Below are 22184 nucleotides of genomic sequence, written 5' to 3'. Positions count from 1 at the left end.
TTATTTCGGTAGTAAATGATTCATGACCATAAAACTGCTTCTCCTTTCTTTCTCTATATTTTACAAGAAGCTTTTTGGCGTAAATATGTAATAGATGGCGTCTTTGTCAATCTTTAGTCTGCTGTCAACCATACTCGAAATTCAGAATTTAGGAAAAGTCAATTGAAATAGGCTGTCCAATATATATGTATTAATATTCCTCATAGGTCATGGTTTTTCATATCAAATCAACTATCTCTTCATTATGATTAAATGAAGTATTCAGTGTTCTCGTATAAAGTGAAATTTCATAATAGTAAATTGCTAAGTCTTCCGACACAGTCGGGCTAAATTGATCAAATGAATGTAAATAATAAAACAATAAGTGGTCGGTGTCAAGTGATTTCTCCGCCTACTGCTACGCCGGAGATCATTATGCGGTTAGCGAGACATGCGACTTGAGTACTCCTAACTACAGATTACTTGAGCCATTATGTCGGGTGAAGGAGAGCGCGCGTCCCGGCCTAACTCCCTCCTGCTCGAGCCACCTCCCCCGGAGCGCGAGCCGCTACATTTTGATGTGCAGCTCGTCGGGGCACCACCGGAAGTAGAACAACTGGTCAATAACATCAAACAAGTCGCTGAAGACTTCCTCTATCATTGGAAGACATTTCCTATTGGTGAGATCATCTTTTGTTTAGTTAGGACAAAGACCTCTTATACAAATATACTAAATATTCATATATACACAAGTAGAATAGTGATTATTATATAACAAAGTTAAACACAAATATAAGGATATAAAGTGAAAAATAATTTAACAAAAACAAGCACAAATATTCTTAAATTGATGTCTATCTTAACAAATACCAATCTGAATAATGTTCAAGAATAACCATAACAGCATAAAGTAGATGTAAATAATTGAATGCAGTATAATCTAGTATTTAATAGTGGTAATATCTAGAAGAGTGTAAAGCTGTGTACTGTAGCTTTTAGTCTTTGGTCAAACATACTTATTGAATAATTTGTAGACATTCATGCATATATGTTAAGATCTATAAATGTAGAAAATGCAGGTATGTCGTCTCTGCCTACCCCTCTGGGTTACGTGTGTGTGTTGTTGACATTCCATGTTCTTATCTTATATAGGAAAGAAAATGCTAAATCTGGAGTTGGAGCAGAGCCCTCACCTTATCAAGCAAAGCCAATACTATTAGTTTTTATTTTTATCATATCATTTGATGTAGTACAAATGTCATCATCCAATATGTCAAAATTAAACATTTTAACTCGAAATATTTGATTTCTAAGCAACATAATCTATTCACAGTACTCCCACCATCACAATTTACGGGTCCCGGTAATAAACCTTCGGATATTATAATTGCACCACCTTGCGATGAGTTGGATGCAGCAGCTTTGGATGCAGGAGTGGAGCCACAGCCTTTATCACCAAAACAACTGCATGCCATACGAGAGAAAGGGTAAGTGAAAATTACGTTACATTGAACATACAGCAAAGCTTAATTAGTGTTTACTAATTAAAGTAATAGCATGTCATCAACTCATTTTGTAATATGAGCCTCACTTGGGGAATTAAATATGAAAAATATAGTTAAACATAATTTTTTTATGTTAATAAACTACACTACTACAATACATAAATTAAAAATGAACTCTAATTCAATGTGTTTAGGTTATTTTTCGAAATATTTTCGAATATACATACAGTGATATAGTCCTGCTGTAAACTGGTTTAACAATAGGATTACATTACTAACTTACCGTTACTGTTGTAGCATGTTTTAAAACTTGTAAATTGTCTTTACAATTCTAATTGCGAGGACAATTCAAAAAAAATTAAAAGTGGTCATAATTAAGAATGTTCTAGAGATTTAGTTGTTTCGTTTTTCCTATGAATATTTCGTACTATTATGCATTATATGAAAAACAAATGCAATTGAACATGGATGTGAGAAACAATGCCCTAAGTTTATTGGCTGTGACGTCATTCTTAGGCCCCACATTCATCTTAATTTTGCCATATCCGACAAATTAATGAGCAGATAACAGTTTTTATTAATCATATCTTACAAATATACCTCAAAATAGATAACTACATTGAAAAGACTAGAAATATTCAGTTGTTCAGCTACAGATTTTATAACTGATATTGTCTTGTTTTTAAGTTACTTTCAGCCATTGTTTTAACGTCGCATTGAGCAGTTTCACTGCATTTCGCTCAAAATTTCGTAGAAATATACTGGTATGAATGGGATCACTAGATTCTCGTATTACGGTCAAGTACAGGATTACGAGCGTAGGCAGACCTCCTACAAGATGGACTGATGATCTGGTCAAGGTTCCATGGATCTATTCTTTGATTGATATAATATTGATGACTCACTCAGAACTATTCGAGTCCAATGACCCGATTGACTCAGAAGGGTAATGTTTTTCTCTTGTAAGTGGCATTGTATCTGAACCGATTTTGACTAGTCACGTGTCATTCGGTACGGATTTTATCCCCTGAGAGTCATAGGGTTGCAGTCAATCAGGTTTTATTTTTTTTAATGAACGAAGAATGTTTATAATGCCAGTTATTGAATGTCCATCTTACGTATGTGTTGGGTCAGAATATCAATTACGTCGCTCCCCTTTTCATTCAGCGCGCCTTTGTTATAAGAAGGAAATAGAATTAATCTGGGACAGTATGCAGCTATTAATACCATAGACTGTATTCCGTGGCGCTTTTTTATATGTTAACCATATTGTAGACTTGAAATTCCAGGACGTAAAAATAATTACCCCCAAGTTACCTAATGATCTTTAAATTGAAAGCTACTGATTTATTCCAAGTGAAACGCCAACAGCGTTTTAGTTAGCTTACTGACATCCGATCACGTGGTCGTGGGTTCTAATCCTGAACCATACTCTAGTATTTGTAAGCTTAAAACTTAGTAGGTTAAAAGAAGTATTAGTAATAATTTTGTGATAAAATAAAATTATTTTCGTCGATCGCTGAATATGTAAATGCCAGTCCTTATATCGTTTACAACTTTATTTAAAGAGACTGTCCGTAATGTTCATGTAAATTGGTCACAATGTTTATACATTACATAAAAGTTCTATTGAGCGCAGGGAACGAGTGCAGGACAAATAAACGTCGCTTGTAAAGATTATGACGAACATGTAATAAAATACAGAACACATTCGTTTAATTTGGATTAAAAAGAATTGATTAAACTAAATGAAGCGGATTTAAAAATATGTTCAGTAAATTCCTTTAAATTTCTAAGGCATCTTTGGAATATCCATATTTCCTTAATTCTTTACTACGTTAATACTCTTCGCAGTTATAAGAATTCCTTTACGGTATGTTTGGAACAAAGCACCCATCACAATGGCTACAAACTCTTTGTAATAATTTTAATTAACATTCCCACTGCTATGGTACGGCTTAATTAGCTATATACAGGCTGGAACAAACAGAAATAGGAGTCTTAATTGGTATTTTAGAGTGCAACCCAAATTTAAAAAAAAAAAAACAGATCTTCTAATATATAAAATTCTCGTGTCACAGTTTTCGTTGCCATACTCCTCCGAAACGGCTTGACCGATTCTCATGAAATTTTGTGAGCATATTCAGTAGGTCTGAGAATCGGCCAACATCTATTTTTCATAACCAATTTAGTTTTTGTAACTGCGCGCGGACGTAGTCGCGGGCGACAGCTAGTAAATTATAAACGAAGTTACAAACATTCGATAAAACCATATTGTCTCGCTATAAAAAAAGTATCACCATAATTTAAAAAAAAATTAAGGATTAATTATGTTAATAATGAAAAGTTATTTTTATTTTTATCGTTCGTGAATAATTTAAGAAGATTATTGTTACAAGACATTTCTATTCCCTCATGTAAAGGCTGTATATTTATTTTATTAGAGGGCAGTATTCATTTTGATTCATGAATAATTTGTCGACGACGCCTAATATTCATGTCATTAGACGATAGCTTGGAGCTTATTATAGTCGCCATAGGTTTTAATATCGGTATATATGAGACGTTTTTTGTTTTATAAAGCTTGCACAAGGACAAAGTATTTAAACCGAAGAAACTAAGTACTAAACAATTGGAATCGATACACGAATGGGGGTATGTTGTCAGGGCAACTATCTATGGTATATGTGACACGACATTGGCGCCAATTTGATTTGTCATTCAATTGGCACAGATTACGTAAATATGTCAATATGAATGTCTTTGTTATATGTGTTGTACGTTGCATTACCTTTAACGGTACCTTTATTAAAAAATATATATAATTTAATCTCTGTTTTTTTGATAGTGAGTGAGAAGGATGACTTACGTTTTGTACAGTTCGAGTCTTTTTTTGGCGCCAATGTCCTTACGATACGTAGCATGTATGTGGACACTAGTTGCTTCTTCTTTCTATGTCCTTGTGTATTATATTTGTTTCTAGTCTCCCGCATCGCTCCTTAGTTTCATTTCATCCGTGTATAATTCAGATTACCATTCAGACCCTATTTAGAGGCATGAATATCCTTGTTTATTATGTCTAGGACATGTCGAAATTTCTTCTTACTTAAAAATATCTATGAATACCTTTACACGTTTAAATTATGTATACACTAGTAGAAAACTCTATTATCTAAAAGGTGAAATCTAGTAATTTCCTGTGTAATATACGTAATCTTTGGTATAAATATTATTTTTTTCTTGTAACCCTGTAGCATACTGATGTAAGCTTTTGATTCCTACTCGTGTGGAGAGCTTATCTAAGTTATTTAAATCTTATTTCATGTATATTATATATGTTAGGGAATTCGAAGTGCCATCCCGTCACTTTCCTGGTCAGAGTCATGTGTGGCGCGTGGCGGGATGGCTGCAACGCGGGAGAGCGCGTGCTCGTGAGGAGCTGTACTGCCACGTGGCGAGGGCAGTGGCACTACTGGTGGTTGTGGCCAGAGATCGCCTGCTCAGAGACGAACCGCTGTCCGTGATAGCTGGAGGAAAAGCGTTGCTACAAGGACTACATAGGTTAGCGGAAATTATTATAGACTGTTGAGAAATTGAGACATTTAAGTAAGTTTTTGTACTGTAGGTTTTATAATTTCTAGGTTATTAGATGTCCTGATTGGAATGCCGTCGCTAGAAGCTCGGGACCTTGATAAGAAAATTCGGGAAGAAAGATCGAGATACTTGGTGGCGGAACTCATTTGTAAGGTAAGAAATATGGTGTTAATAAATTAGTTAAACAATGCTCTCAATAGGTGGAAATATTTGCGTGTACTAGTTTATTTATTTAAGAAATAAGTTTGCATCTGCTTACAGCCGGAAGACCAGGAGGACATAACGGCGCTGGCGGCGTGGGTGTCGCGCGCTATGCGCCGCGCCGCCAGCGAGAAGACGGACGCGCGCGACGCTCTGCGCCTGGCGCCCCGTGTTCCCTGTGTATACACCACGCCGCAGAAGACACAGGTTATTATACAAAATATGACGGTTCATGGTTACTTGCGAGTTTTGTCGAGCCGAAAAAAGTTTGGAAGCGTTATAACTATCGTGTCTGTGTCAGGTATCTGGTGAAGAATGTATTATCTGCATGGATGTTGTATGTAATTGTATGGGGGGGGCTGTCAGGTGGACTTGCGGCTGTACCGGCGCGAGGTTGCGAGACGTGCGGCTGGTCCGCTGCAGGCGTTGCTGGAGCGCGAGTCTCGCGGCTGGTTCCTGCACTTCCGCGAGCGCCGCGCCGCGCACCTCGCCAGCCAGAAGGTGCCCATCAAGGACATCGAAGAGGTATATTCTAAAATGAACATCTTACTATTTACCAGAGATAGGAGTTAGTTGTGATAAAAATTCCATACTCTTCTTTCTTAAAGTTCGGCAACGTATCTACAGATCTTCGAATCCAGGGGCATCGGGTTACTTAGTTACGCAACCCGCTGATCGTTTGCCTTCTCTTATCCTATAAAAATTGACTTTTACATACTTAATTATTAATTTTTCTTCAATACCGTTACAGTTAAGGATATTGACATCGCATCACGTCATTGGATTATTGTTGTGAATTGTGGAATTTGTGAGGGTTAAAAGAAAGTTGTACAGGAGGTGCGAGTGGCGGCGCTGCGGGAGTACGTGTCGCGAGTGTGCAGCGCCGTGCTGGCCAGCGAGCCACTGCGCGCGCTCGGAGACGGCGTGCCCGACCTGCTCGCAGCTCAGCTCCGCGCAGCCGTACTCATGGACAGGTATACACATATATACTGAAACTGTTATAATGTTGGGAATGTTCTGAAGAGACAAAAAAATGGAATGAAGTAGTTATCCAATGTTATTATTTGTTGATTGATCGATAAATGGCGTGCATCGTCTTTCTAGATCGCGGTGTAAAGGTTCGCGGAGCTGGATCCACCTTAATCAACAATTTACTTGCATTTTTTTATACCCCATTGTTTTATTTGATATCAACTCCATTGACAAGGAGACGTTTTCGAGATTGCTTTTCACTAGTATAGCAACGAATGTATTAAATGAATTTCCAACAATTTTGGAAATAGGCTTGGGAAAAAGGTGGCAAAGGAACTTTGGAAGCATTATTTCTTATAATAATGTCTAATGTACTGCATTTTATATAGACTATGTTGTTAAACATGTGTTCAGAGCGAAAGAGGGCGTGCAGCGCAAGCTGGAGGCGGGGCTGGCGCGTGCGGAGGCGCGCATCCTGGCGACGCACCCGGTGCTGTCTCGAGCGGGCGCGTGGCGCGCTGAGCGGCTGGCGGCGGCCTCGCGCCGGCTGCGTGCAGACCTCAGCTGGGCGCCGCTGGAGGACGCCGCCGCCGCCATGCAGGCGCAGCAGCTGCACCAGCACAGATACTTCCTGCTCAGAGACCTCGCCTTTCTGAGGGACCGCGAGCCCCTTCTTCTCAAGGTGCTCGATTTTTCTATTTGAGTGATGACGTCACATGAACAACTTTCTACATTATTTTATGATACTTTTACAGGAGCTGCGCGCTGCTAAGACGCCCACTCGTGAGTTCACCTGGGCCACCCGTATCTGGCTTCCACGAAACTGGTACATGCTTTACCTTGTTATATATTAATTCATACCAAAGTACAACTAAATACGTCGTTAATTTACCATTTCAGATATACAGTATGATTAAAAACATAAGTTTTATAAAATTTTAAGGTCTGTGGTACGTCACTTCCGTGGTCGCAGCGAGCGAATCCCGACAGTGTTGAGTTCACGCGCCACCTCCATAGTGACACCGCGCTCCGACCCCAGCCAGCCCGTGTTTCTAGTGCACCGCGAACGTCTGCGCCGCACCGCCACACGCTGGCCCGCCTGGCGCCTGCTCAACCTCGCGCACAGGTATCACGTTAAACTGGTCACGTTGGCCCCGCCCTCACACTTCTTACACATATTAACCACGCCCACATGTGACACAACAAGCTAGTCGTGTGTTTGTCTGTAACAACCAATTTACAGGACGTGGTGCTGGGGCTGGAACATGATGTTCCTCCTGGGAGTGCTGGTGCCCTGGTATTCACCGGTGTCCTTGCGCGCGTTGCTGCAAGTCAAGCCCTTTGTCACCGACTACGAGCTCTCCCAGGTATAGGACATGTAACCGTTTGAATCTTTAGCTCCTCCCCTCCGCTCCTCCCACTTTTGAGTATACATTATTATTTGGTGGGCAGGTAAATGGTACGCTGTTTCCGAAGCGCAGCAGTGAAACGCAGACGATGTGGTCACGACTGCTTCGGCTTTGGCGACACGTCTCCAAGGAGCGTACGCGATTCGAGACTGAACCTGACACAGGTAATTAAAAAATCACCTGCTTCTAACGATTTTGGTCCGCGTGGAATAAAAAAAACCTTTATTTTATTTAAAATTTTGCGTCTCCTATCCAAACAGGTCTCCTGGGTAAGGGTATGAGTCGGCAAGCGAATCGGCTATGGAACTACGGCGTGGTAGGAGGTCTGGGGTCTGTGGCGTTGCTGCTGGCGTTCCCGTTATGTGCGGTGCTATGCTGCTTACTGTCTCTATGCGCCGCCCTCACAGTGCCACTCTGGATGCCCGCACTCACACTCGCCGTACACGCCTCTAATGCCCTAGTGTATGACCTGGACTGCCCCGCCCCCAAACTCAACAGGTAACGCCTACCACCGCATTAGCCACGCCCCAATTTAATAGGTAACACCTCGGTTAACACTTGAATTATGTCTACTTGCAGGTATTTTGTGCTACTAGAGATAGTGGTGTGGCACATTGGACTGCTGGGTGTGCTGCAGCCGCTGGCAGCGTTGCTGGTAGCCGTAGTTCTGTGTCCACTCGGTGCGCTGCTTTTGTTTGTCGGTACGTACATCTCAATTGAAGTTCAACCCAGTTCCAGGAAGGGGGTAGGTAGAGGTAGCCGTTTACACCCTATAGAGAATTGGAAGATGTTAAATAGATAGAAAAAGTAGCAATAAGACCATATAGGTAGCGCATCCCCTCATCGGCTGGCGGCGCCCATAAATCTAACACAATACATGAATTTCTTATCACTGACTACTATTATAGTTGTGTGTAATTGTTTGTTTGAACGTATCTTCAGAACCCATCAATAGATCTTCATGAAATTAAGTTTTTTTTTAATTCCTTGCGTATGGAATCGACAGCTAGTATTTTATATGACACACTAGCTGTCGCCCGCGATTACGTCCGCGCGCAGTTAAAAAAAAAACTAAATGGGGGGGGGTTATGAAAAATAGATGTTGTCCGATTCTCAGACCTACTGAATATGCTCACAAAATTTCATGAGAATCGGTCAAGCCGTTTCGGAGGAGTTCAATTTCGAACCCCGTGACACGAGAATTTTATATATATGTGACATATATAGTTAAACTGTGCGGATGTGTCAGGTGGTGTGAGCTGGTGGGCGGCGCGCGGTGTGTGGGAGGCGGCGGCGTGGCGCGCTGTGATAGTGCGCGCGGCGCGAGTGCCCGCACACGACTCCGCCTTCTGCAGGCGCGTCGCCGGACCCGGCCTGCACACGCGCGCCTGCTACCAGATCACGTCAGTCTCTCCCCCCACCCTCCCCCCACCCTCTCACACACACACACACACACACCTAATGTGGATATTATTTATAGTCATATAGATTTAGAATTATCTTACAATGAAAAAGTAACTAACTTCAGCTCATATTGACGTGAATTTTTGATAAAGTCCAATCGCGGAGCACGAAGAATTTCGTACATTGAACTGTCATTACCTGTCTCTGTCACTCCCGCGTAAATACAATGAGTCTCGTTGCACAGATATAATGGCCGCCGTCCTCAGGGATTGTAAACCTTTTACTCGAGACTATAAGGTTTGTTCTTTTGTAATAAATGTGACAGACGAGACGTCTTCGGAAAGCAGTTACTCCGATACAGAGGAATCGGATTCTGATTTTTTGATTTCTTTTTTTTTCTGCCGTATTGGTAGATACTTGTTTAGATTTTTATTACTTGTAAAATAAAATCTAAATAAATAATTTATATAATAATAATAACTATATTTCATAAGTTGGTAAATTTTCTTTCTCCTTCAAATAATTCATGTAAACCGCACTAAATACAAAAATGTTTGTGACCACTGTCAGTAGGTAAAGAGGTCATTGTACGAAATTCTTCGTGCTCCGCGACTGGACTTTAGAAGATAACTAATTTACAATTTTTCTTTAAATCCCGATATGTTTTTAATATGTATATTGTGTGCAGTGCGGCGCAGGCGCTGGCGGCGGTGTGCGCGCGCGCCGAGCTGGAGGCGCTGTCGGAGTGGGCGGCGGAGATTGAGAGCGTCATAGAGCGCCCTCTGCGGGACTATGCGCACTTCGTCGACGCATGCTTTGGACCATTCTCTGTGCAGATTGCTAAGGTAAAAAAAAACTTAGCTTTTAATAATTAAAAAACCCTGTAATGTCTTGTTTTTCTTCTTGTCAGTTGAGTAAAAAGTAATGTAAAGGCTTACCTTTGCTTATTGACTAGTTTAAGTAACACTAAGTTCTCATTTAAAATTAATTTCATACTTATTTAGACAGTAAACGGAAATTCCTTAGTTTTTACTTTAAAACTGTTAACATAAAAGCTAAAGATAGTCTTAATTATGATTAAATTGATTATTACGTATTCTTAGGGACCAGAAGTAGGAAAAATATTTAAAAAAAAACAATTATACTACAGTACTTTTTCAAAAAAAAACCACATTAAGACAAATAACTTAACAATTAACTAATTTCAAAATTCGATATCAACTTAATTATCAGAGCTAAGATATTTTTAAACAAACTGGCAGAGCTTTCATTGTCTTCGGAGTCTGGTGGCGAATGTGTCCACCAAGTGTATAAAGGCATCTGGCCCCACCATGGCCCCACCATCGTTTTTTAGGTTGTATCTTCAACTAACAGTATATATATTTATCAGACGGGTGCGTACAAGCAGCTGGAGAAGGAGTGCAATGAGCTGGTGATGTCAGTGCGGGAGAAGTTGTCTGCACGACGGCGGGACCTTGCACTCGGGTTGACTGACGCGGCGCGTGTGCGCGTGCGCATGACTGCACCGGACCTGCGTGTGAGTGTGCAACTGTAGTTGTTATATGACTATATATCTATACTAGCTGTCGCCCGCGACTCCGTCCGCGCGCAGTTAAAAAAAACTTAATTGGGGTATGAAAAATAGATAAAAATAAATGTAGCTTATATGACACGTTCGTAGATTTACCATAGCAGCGCCATCTATTGATTACTTACTCAACCCAGTCGAAAGGTATCGACATCTGTTAGAATCATTTGGAGTTAACAGATAATTGTGACTGTCAAATAATAACAGACAAATAATTAGCAATAAATTAAAATTGCGACTATAATTTGAGATTTAAACTATCCTATCTCTCAAGTTGGATCGAACTGCACATGGTGTGCGAATTTTATTATAATCGGTTAAGTGGTTTAGGAGTCCATTGAGGACACACATTGTGACACGAGATTTATATATATTAAGATAATAATAACTTATAATAAAAATCGCCTGGTTTCTATTTTAGGTTCTAGACCTTGTCTTCTATGGTCATCATCAGCTCACTATACATCCCCACTGAAGGGCTCGGAGCCTACCCTAAGTTAGGAGTGACTAGGCCATAGTCATCGTTGACCAAGTGCGGGTTGACTTCACACATATCATTGAATTTCTTCTCAGATATGTGCAGCATCACGATATTTTCCTTCTTTAAGAACGTCGGATAAATGTACATATGTAAATTGAAACTGGAAAAACATATTGGTATATGGCGGGATTTGAACCCAGGACCTGTAGATTGCAAGTCAAGTGCTTAACCCCTGAGCTACTGACGCTCTACTATGTTACATTATTATAAAAGTTTTATGTTGTATTTCATTTTAATTTGTTTCTATACATAGGTTACTATTTAAATACAAGATATATGTATGTATGTATGTATAACAGAAAGCTGTGCAAGCGTCTGCGCACGAGTTGTCCCGCTCGTGGTCAGGACGCGGCGAGGAGTGGTGGAGCGCACGCGGCCTGGAGCCAGCAGACTGGCACGCTCTTGCTGCCAACACGCTAGTAGAGGTTACACCGATATAATGCTTTTTTCTAACGGAGGAGGGGACATTTCCCCTTCCCATGTGTCCCCTCTTTCATCAAATCTACTTAGACTTCTCATTCTTTCCTAATAAGAAAAGATTGTGAATGGAAAGATGACTAAACTGAGGCCTCTGGTACCACACTTATCAGAGCCGGCCATTCGTGCAACTGATGTTGTTGTTGCTGACGTCTACCATTGTTATTGTTGTTGCTTTTTTAACTATAAAAATCATTATCATCTCCTTGATCTTCTCCCATCTACGTAAGGTCGGTGCACCAGGTTTCCGTCCTCCAAATTAATCTGTCTGCCGTCATCTCCATTGTCACCACCTTCTTGATCATGTCACCTTTCAGACAATCCATCCATCTCTTCCTAGGTCTACCTCTACCGGTGTACTTACACACTCATACTTAACGTTCTCTTTGTTACATGCGATTCTTCTCTCCTCATAACATGACCATTCCACGTTAATCTTTTATTTATCTATTTTTCTACTACCCTAATATAAAAATAACAACAATTAACAAAAAAAAAAAATTGTGAGGACGCCTGGCAGATGTGAAACATCGTGTGTGTACAAGTAATATGCATAAAATATTAAATATTATAATTAAATAAATAGTAATGATAATGATGACAATAATGATAATAATAATAGTTGAATGTTGTCAGACGCTCGTGCGAAGCGGTTACCGAAATGGAACCTGTAGTTATTACAGGTTCTGACATAAGTGCTGCAGTTCGTTCGGTTCCTAATTGGAAAAGTCCGGGCCCGGACGGACTGCAGAACTTTTGGCTAAAATGGTTCCGAAGTTCGCATGAGCGCCTAGCAGCTCAATTTCAATTGGCAATAGAATTAGGCACGCTCCCAGATTTCATGACATCAGGTATAACACATCTGATCTATAAATCTGGATGTTCTACGGACCCTAAGAATTACAGACCAATAACATGCTTGCCTACCATCTACAAGCTCCTTACATCCATTCTGAGAATCAAAATTGAAGCACATATTTGTACAAATAACGTTTTGTCAGCAACTCAGAATGGATGTAAGGTTGGGTCCCGTGGTACCAAAGATTGCCTCCTCATTGATATGGCTATTTGCCAACAGGTTAGACGAAGTAAAAAGAACATTTCTATGACCTGGATTGATTACAAGAAGGCTTATGATTCGGTGCCCCATGGATGGTTAAGTAAAGTGCTGGAAGTATATAAAATACATCCTACACTTCGCACTTTCCTTAACTCATGCATGGGACAGTGGACCACAAGCTTTTCCAATCCAGGGCAGGGAAACCTTTCTACTTCCTCTAGCCGGATTGGAATCCGGCGTGGCATCTTTCAAGGTGATAGTCTGAGTCCATTGTGGTTTTGCTTGGCTCTGAACCCTTTAAGCACACTGCTAAAGAGTTCAGAGCTAGGTTACCGTCTACGTAGAGGGGGCGAGATCATATCACACCTTTTGTACATGGATGACCTCAAGTTGTACGCATCGAAGAAGTCTGACTTAATGACTTTGCTTAAAATTACCGACGATTTTAGCAGAGCCATTGGTATGACGTTTGGAGTGGACAAATGTGCGGTCATAAATGTACAAAAGGGGAAGGTTGTAGCTTCTGAGAATCTACAGCTTACTCAGGATGTGTCCCTCGTTTCCCTCTCGGAGAATGAAAGCTACAAATATCTCGGTATGTCGGAAGCATTAGGTATTAATGACAAAGGTATGAAACAACTGGTGAAAGAACGGTTCTTTTGCCGCCTGAAAAAAGTTCTAAAAAGTCTTTTGTCGGGTGGGAACAAGTGCCGTGCTTTTAACAGCTGGGTCATGCCAGTCTTAGCCTACTCTTTTGGCATACTGAGATGGTCGCAGACAGAACTGGATGCCTTGGATAGAAAAGTTCGTCGATTGCTTACAGCATACCGGATGCATCATCCACGTTCGTCTGTAATGAGGTTATACATCCCGCGGAAACATGGGGGTCGTGGCTATTTAAATGCCAAGACCCTGCATAACCGCGAGGTGCACAATCTTAGGGAATATTTCCTTAAGGTGAACGTGGGAATGTATCAAGATGTTGTAGCAATGGACAAAGGAGTCACGCCGCTTTCCTTGGCTACCACGAATTGGCGAAGGTTACCGGTACTAAGTGTCTCAGACCGCATTAGTGTATGGAAGAGCAAGGAGTTACACGGTAGGTTCCATCGCGCCTTAACAGGGCCTGATGTGGACCAATTATCCTCCGTGGCTTGGCTGCGCTTCAGCAACCTCTTTGGGGAAACTGAAGGTTTTGTCTTTGCAATCATGGACGAAGTCATCGTAACGAACAACTACCGAAAACATATTCTAAAGGATGGTACGATTGACATTTGTCGGGCATGTCGTCGTCCCGGTGAGTCTATTAGACATATCGTTTCCGGTTGTTCTCGACTTGCGGACGGTGCATACTTGCATAGACACAACCAAGTGGCCAAGATTATCCATCAGCAACTTGCCCTTAAATATGCTCTTGTGGATACTGAGGTACCTTATTACCAATACCAACCTTCACCTGTTCTGGAAAATAGCTATATCACGCTCTACTGGGATCGATCTATTATTACAGATAGGACTATTACTGCCAATAGACCCGATATAGTAATAATAGACCGGTCTGAGGGTTGTGTAATGTTAGTCGATGTCTCTATTCCACATGACGAGAATCTCGTGAAAGCTGAAAAAGAAAAATTACTAAAATACTTAGACTTGGCTCACGAGATTACCGCCATGTGGCGTATGAAATCGACTACCATTATTCCGATAGTCGTATCGGTGAATGGACTGATAGCGAAGAGCTTCGACCAACATCTTAAGAAGCTCTCGCTAAACAGTTGGATTAAGGGCCTGATACAAAAGGCAGTTATTTTAGAAACCGCACGCATAGTTAGGAGGTTCCTGTCTCTGTAGCCCTCACCACTGGTTGTTTGAGTAATGGGATTCTGCAGCCGGTGGTATACTATTTTTATATAATATATTTTGTTAATTTTTGTTTTATAAAATGTATTATATAAATAATAAGAGAATAAATGAATAAGGAACTTTAATAATAATAATATTAAGAAAAAGGTATTAAATCAGAAAATTAATAAAAATGTGAAATAATAATAATATTAAATATTATTAAACTAAACACATAAAATATATATGTGTATACCTTAGTATAGCTTGGCGACCCGTCGCCACGGCAAGCGTCGCCACGCCAACAATTCGGTTTACAAGTGATCCTATAGATGTTTCACATCAAAAATTTAAAAAAATTGTTGCAAAGATATTTGCAGTCTAGACGAGTTGTATTAAAGTTCTCTCCATATGAGTTTGTGAGATCTGAAGTTTTCGTAAATTAGTAAGAAAATAATATTTTTTTTTTTGTGGTAAAGGTGTTCGACGCAGAGATCCTGGTGGCGCTGGAGGAGGGGGAGGCGCGACTGTCACTGGAGGGCGGGGAGGCGGCGCGGGCGTGGGCGGCGCGCTGCGGCCGCGGCCTCGCCCCGCCCGACGTGCTGGCTGAGCGCGACCACTGGCGTCGTGACCCGCACGAACCACAACCACATGGTACATACATACATACATACATACAATATTGTTAGAGTATTTGAAGATGTATCTTGTACAATGTTGCCCACAGCTGGACAAAATTTTTTAGATTAGTCTAGAAATTTTAATTTGTGTTTTCGGATTTACTAATACAGTTCGACATGATTTTTATTTATATATTTTTAATAGCACTAGTGCATGCTGTTGATTTTCTTAGCGCAGAATTTAAAAAAATAACTGATAATTGGTTCTGTCGTTCTTGAAATGAAATGACATAATGCTTTCCGTTTTTTTTTTTTTATTTTAAATACAGACATTGAAATTTTATTGATATTTATATTTGACGTTTTAAAGATAAATTCAGTCAGATATATTAGAATCATTACCTGAGGTATAAATATCTAGGTGTGTGGGGTGAGTGGAGCGGTACACCAGCTCCTCGCGTGCCTCCGCCATCACTGGATGTGAGCGCGTTCAGTCCTCGTGCTCCGCTACAGCCTCCAGTACCACATCCCGCTGCAGTCGCCCTCGTGCTGCACAACAGGTACCTCACACATTCACATACACACCACCATTCAATGCCTACCTCACATAAGACGTTGTTATCTCCTTTGATTCTGTCAGTGTATAAAATAAAACCTATTTAGATATAGTAAACTAGCTTTTACCCGCGACTTCGTCCGCGGAATAAAAAAAATGCACACAAGATAAAAAAGTTCCTATGTCCGTCTCCTAGTTCTAAGCTACCTCCCCATCAATTTTCAGCTAAATCAGTTCGACCGATCTTGAGTTATAAATAGTGTAACTAACGCGACTTTCTTTTATATATATACTAGCTGTCGCTCGCGACTCCGTCTGCGCGCAGTAAAAAAATGGGGGGGAGGGGATTATGAAAAATAGATGTTGGCCGATTCTCAGACCTACTGAATATGCTCACAAAATTTCATGAGAATCGGTCAAGCCGTTTCGGAGGAGTACGGGAACGAAAACTGTGACACGAGAATTTTATATATTAGATAGATAATATTAAAAGAAAAAATTACATAACAGCTACAGTATATAAAGGATTTTGTGACTTTTTTTGATGTTGAGAGAGGGGCGCTAGTGAACGAACATAATTTAGTTTGACATACCCACGGATTCAGGTAGAATTGTCGGTCTACATTAATCACAAGTTTATCTAACTATGAGTTGTGATTTTCAAAGAACTTATATAATATACAATTCATGAACATATATAATTCATGTTATCATCTCTCCCATTCTTTTTGATAAGACAGAGACAAATATATGTATCAATGCAAATCACAGTAATGTATATTTTTTTATCAGTAGTGCCTAGTTTGCATTATGCCAGTACAGTAGGACAGTGGTGCTAGCATGGACAGTATTAGGTCGTTGGCGAGCGCTGGAATGGACTACATGTGCTCACTGGTGCCAGTTAGTGTTTACATTATGATTTTGAGCGCCACTGTACTGACATAATATCTATTTTAAAAAAAGATTTGTTAAAACTGAAAGAAATTGAGGTGTCATATGCCTCATCATTTTAGAGATTATAAAATGTCCTCTTATTTTTTTTATGTTTTTTTTATTACTAATACAATTTTACAATAAAAATATTACAAATAATTAACGCTATATAAATCGCAGTGGTTTATCACAAGCGATAAAGTGACCGTCTTGTTTACATAACTAGTGTTTTAGCTTGCCCTTAAGGTTTTTTTTTGTGGTATGCATTTTACTAAACCTGGGGATAGTTCATTCATTAATCTAGGAATGATATAACTTGTCTTGCTTATATTTATGAACTTATTTTTGTATTCTTTAAGCGCAATTTTAACGAAAGTCGTTACAACCAATTAGCGACTTAATACGACACTTAGTTATTGAGTTAACGTGTTTCCCAGAGAGTCGGATAACCCGGTGCCGCTGGACTCGGATCTGTGCGCCGACATACTACGCACTCTGGAAGACGCACCCGACATAGATGACAGACGAGGTAATAAATAAATAAATCCACTGTACTCAATACATTTAACACTCAACGCAAATGTTACTTTTGTTCATTTTTATCATTGTTACTTTCTACTAATATTATAAATTCGAATGTTTGGATGGATGGATGTTTGATAGATATAGATGTATAGAACACAGGCTACTAATTTAATTTAATTAATTCCACGCAAGTGACAGCTAATTTTAAATAAATAAGCGTTCATTATGATATCTTATATTTAGTATTCAAAATAGTCGAGTAATGGAATAAGTAATAGTTGTGTACAATTTACACTCTATAAGTGTACGAGTATATTACACACTACAACATGTACAATACACACTACACATACTATAATGTGTATAGATGAGAAGTGTGGCTCGGAGGTAGAGCGGTACCGTGGCGGTGGTAGCTCGGCGAGCAGTTCGGCGAGCGGTTCGGCGAGCAGTGCGCCGAGCAGCGCCGGCTCGCCAGATGACGACCGCGCTGATTGCGCGCACGACACCGCCCTCTGCAGGTATATAACCTATACAAATAATCTCTTGTTTAAGAAATTTTAGATATATGGATGGATGGATTTGTTAGAAGTTATCACTAAAACGGTTACATGGATCTCAATCGTCTCGAGGGCTCCCTCAGGAGCCTCGGCTCGGGTGTCACTTCATTATTATTACCGGATTTGGAGGTTACTGAGCTCTTAGGTCGCTTCAGTGGACGCTCTATGGAGTGATTGGGCTCAAGGGCCCCCGAGAGGGGGCCTCGGCTTGGGCTGTCACTCATTACGCGTTTAGCATTCCGATTCAAGGGTGCCCGAGAGAGCTGAACCTCGGCTTAATCGGTTACTATTATCTGATTGCTATTATTAATACAGCTTGGCGGCGATGTTGACTTGACAGTCCTTTTATATGTTCACTGTTATTTTTTATGGTTGTCATCTAAGAATATAATATTTTTTTCAGAATATCAGGCAGCAGAGAGCGTGCGGCGTGTCGTTGGACGCTGACGGGTCGCGGAGTGCGACTGCGCGCAGATCTCGCCAGTCCAGAGGACGTGACACTGGACACTGACAGGCATGTCGGCACCTCCGTATGAAATTGCAACCTTAACTATATACGTTTAAAGTCGAAAATCGATTGTAGCTAACTGAAGAACTCGAATGTATTAATACATGTGTCAGTGCAATGTGAGTTCTATAGTCATACATTTAAGGTGGAAAATCGATTGCAGCTAACAGAAGAACTCAACCGCCGTGATAGACGTCACTTTTTTCGTCAAAGAGTATGAAAGATATATGTATTAATACATGTGTCAGTGCAATATGAGTTCTATGTCGATACATTTAAGGTGGAAAATCGATTGCAGCTAACAGAAGAACTCAACCGCCGTGATAGACGTCACTTTTTTCGTCAAAGAGTATGAAAGATATATGTATTAATACATGTGTCAGTGCAATATGAGTTCTATGTCGATACGTTTAAGGTCGAAAATCGATTGCAGCTAACAGAAGAACTCAACCGCCGTGATAGACGTCACTTTTTTCGTCAAAGAGTATGAAAGATATATGTATTAATACATGTGTCAGTGCAATATGAGTTCTATGTCGATACGTTTAAGGTCGAAAATCGATTGCAGCTAACAGAAGAACTCAACCGCCGTGATAGACGTCACTTTTTTCGTCAAAGAGTATGAAAGATATATGTATTAATACATGTGTCAGTGCAATATGAGTTCTATGTCGATACGTTTAAGGTCGAAAATCGATTGCAGCTAACAGAAGAACTCAACTGCCGTGAAGACGTCTCGTGCAATATGAGTTCTATTTCTATATGTTTAAGGTCGATATTTGATTGCAACTAAGATGACGCTTACTTAGTTATATTGTTAAGTACCATTATGAAATTAACTCATAGAACAATTAGCTCTCTTTAATATAGTTTCGTTCTATAAGAATGGATGAAAAAAAAATATCTTGTAATTGTCTTATTAAAATATTGACGCGTAAAAATGTAACAGTTTTTGATTGCATTTTTTATTTATTAAGGTTTATTTTAAGGTGGAACAACATATTATATCTTTACAGATGTAAAAGAGTACATTATAGTAAGTTTCCACGGCTAATACATTCAAAAATTATCATCTCTCTTATTTATTGTCAAAAACTGAGATAATATCATGTTCATGTTTCTGCAGTGAAAGCCTACTGTTATATAAAGTTAGAATAAAACATTTTTAGCAGCAATTAACTTTAAGAGCACAAATGTAAACAAAAGCCACATTTTTGAAGTCGCTTTAATGAAATTATAATAATTAGAACTTAAGTAAAGTTTAATTAGATGTATGGCTTTTTATGAGTCGATGTATTTATGAATTGTGTTTGCTCATTTCATATACATTATGTATGGAGATGTGAAAAATAGATCCTTTTTGACATTTAAACAACAATCGTAAAATAAAAAAAAAATAAGCATCAAAATATTGAAAACATTTTTTTATTTTTTCATAATTTTTAAATTGAATTTTACTTTTTTTAATTTAAATTTAGTTTAATTTGTCAAAATGGATCTGTTAATTACTTCTATAATAATACTGAGAGTGCGTTGAATTTCAACCGTAGAATTCTACTGCAGTGACAATTGTATCAATACATATAGTTGTCTCTGTTTCTTCAATAGGAGTGAAAGAGACGACAATATGTCGATAGCTCCTACTAATAAAAGTCAATATTCAAAATGACAACTTTACAGGAAACAACGTCAACATACGTCATTTTAGTTCAACAAAAAAATAACATTTACATGTTTAAATGTGTATTTTGTTTAGTACATGTTAATTAAATTAACTACTCTTATATACTATGGAGAAATATTTTACCCTTCTACAAAAAATCGTTATCGATTGTTCAAGTATTATTTAATCGATTTTTTTTTACTGAATTTCAAAATAATATATCCAAAGCAGTAGATCTGTTTCTGAACGAATAAAAAATAACTGTGCTAAGCCATTGTAGATGAAACATTTTGTTGTATTGACATATTTAATCTTGGAAATATTATGGTCCTGTAATATCTTTAACTAGCTTTTACCCGCGACTCCGTCCGCGCGGAATAAAAAATAGAAAACGGGGTAAAAATTATCCTATGTCCGTTTCCTGGTTCTAAGCTACCTGCCCACCAATTTTCAGTCAAATCGATTCAGCTGTTCTTGAGTTATAAATAGTGTAACTAACACAACTTTCTTTTCTGTATATAGATATAGGAACGGATAAAACATTCACGTATATACATCCGGTGTCGGCACCGACTAGTTTCGAGCCCATCGAGGGCCCTTCATCAGTGTGAGTGGGACTGGTATTATTTCGCGGAAGCTGCCCCTCGCTCGCTGGGCAATTCAGTGGGCAATTCAATTCAGTTCAATTCCGATGGGCTCGAAACTAGTCGGTGCCGACACCGGACATATGTATGTGAGTGTTTTAACCGTTTCTATATTAGTTAATGATAATGTCTCACGAAAGTTTGAATAATTTAAGAGATAGTTTTTTTTAATTTGTTACTTTGGAACTTTTACATAGGAATTATTGATGTAATGCAGTGAAATTCTACGTTTAATATAGCTTGTATCAAGTGCACTTCAGACGAGCAACGATGCGACTAAATGCTATAAGTATATAAATTAGTTATAATTAGATATAAAACAGAATATGTAAGATTTCTTTGTCGAAGAAAATCTAAAATTTTCGAAAAAAAATATTTTCCGTTCAATGAAAAAATTAGATTTAAAATCTCTTTTTTTTCTAGTATTTTGTGTTATCTGTTACATTCAAAGGAACATTCATATCATATTTCACAGACTTTTTCGAGAAATTATTATTAAAAAAAAAAAAAAATTAAAAACAAAATAACTAGTCAAATGAATCTCTTTAATTTTGACATTATTTTTATAGTGACTTTATTGGACACAAAACTCGGAATATATTATTATTTACAATTAATTTATTTAAAATGAAATTTGACGAACGATATTTTTTTTTTTACAAAAACAAAAGTATTTTGTGCATTTATTTTAATTTATATGACATATTTATTTAAAAAAAAAAACAGTATAAATCCAAATACAGATAAAATATCACTTTTAATATTTAAGCTAATTTATAAATTAAATTTTTTTTATTAGTGACAATTTTTTTATGTTATTTTACTTGACGCTAGATAATTTGTCGAATCATTTTATTATCACTAACAGTAATTAAAGTCCTTGTTAAATTTAAAATTAGTATAACGTTTACTTTTATTTATGTTAGGGTTATTCACAAATTATGAGCCATATATTAATTCGATTGAAATCTAATTTTTTCCTTTAAATCTTTCGCTGTCTAAAGGGAAATATGTTTAAAAGTATTTAATAAAAAACTAAAAGGAATTAATAACACATATTAATTTAATTTCGAGAGTTTTTTTTTTACATAATGATGCGTGATGAGTGAAGTTAAAATTATGTAAGGTATACCGAATGTATAAAGTATAAAACCATTCCCATCTAAACAAAGTGCATTCGTTCTGAAGCGATTTCATAACGAAATTCAAATATATATAAAACTGACAATAATTTTGGATAAATCATGTGATTGTCATGTGTCAGTTTTATATATTTTTTTAATTCGTCATGGAAACACATGGTCTAAATGTCAAATTACGAGATGCCTGAAGGAAGGAGCCTGATAGGACCAATGGTATTAAATTAAGAAGCAAAAAGTTATAGACAACTTTAAAGATTGACGTCAAAATTAAACACCGATAGGCCTAATAAGAATGGATTGATTGAATGGTGACAGGTTTAAGAGTGTTGTGTTGAAATGAATGCTAGATCCATTGGAAGACTCAAGTTTGTGCCGAAGTGATAGCTAAATTGTTAGGATAGATTATGTAATCAGTAGACTTAGTGTTATGTAATGCGCTTTATGTATATAGAAGTAAACATAAG

The 22184-nt window shown here is 38.5% G+C and overlaps 1 protein-coding gene across 1 annotated transcript; it reads left to right on the top strand.

Moving 5' to 3' along the window:
• Positions 1-218: 218 nt before the first annotated feature.
• LOC106718039 lies at positions 219-18474 on the top strand. The gene is made up of 23 exons (XM_045679540.1): positions 219-659; positions 1313-1466; positions 4827-5045; positions 5126-5231; positions 5340-5486; positions 5646-5804; positions 6114-6253; positions 6666-6933; positions 7007-7077; positions 7195-7377; positions 7495-7618; positions 7704-7824; positions 7921-8158; positions 8240-8361; positions 8910-9063; positions 9753-9909; positions 10455-10601; positions 11493-11618; positions 15052-15226; positions 15614-15752; positions 17119-17210; positions 17574-17724; positions 18167-18474. Exons 1-23 carry the CDS (start codon positions 473-475, stop codon positions 18297-18299), a joined length of 3513 nt encoding a protein of 1170 aa, XP_045535496.1. The 5' UTR covers positions 219-472; the 3' UTR covers positions 18300-18474.
• The last annotated feature ends 3710 nt before the right edge of the window (positions 18475-22184 follow it).

The sequence above is a fragment of the Papilio machaon genome, chromosome 10 (genome assembly GCF_912999745.1).
Source record: "Papilio machaon chromosome 10, ilPapMach1.1, whole genome shotgun sequence".
NCBI classification, from domain to species: Eukaryota; Metazoa; Arthropoda; class Insecta; order Lepidoptera; family Papilionidae; genus Papilio; species Papilio machaon.
The sequence above is the reverse complement of the archived record's forward strand: the minus strand, read 5'-3'. Positions and strand labels throughout refer to the sequence as shown.

Coding starts and splice junctions, on each gene's coding strand:
- LOC106718039 (XM_045679540.1), top strand. CDS start 473: ATGTCGGGTGAAGGAGAGCGCGCGTCCCGGCCTAACTCCCTCCTGCTC. Junction 7,078..7,194: donor ATCTGGCTTCCACGAAACTG/GTACATGCTTTA, acceptor TAAAATTTTAAG/GTCTGTGGTACGTCACTTCC. Junction 8,362..8,909: donor TGCGCTGCTTTTGTTTGTCG/GTACGTACATCT, acceptor CGGATGTGTCAG/GTGGTGTGAGCTGGTGGGCG.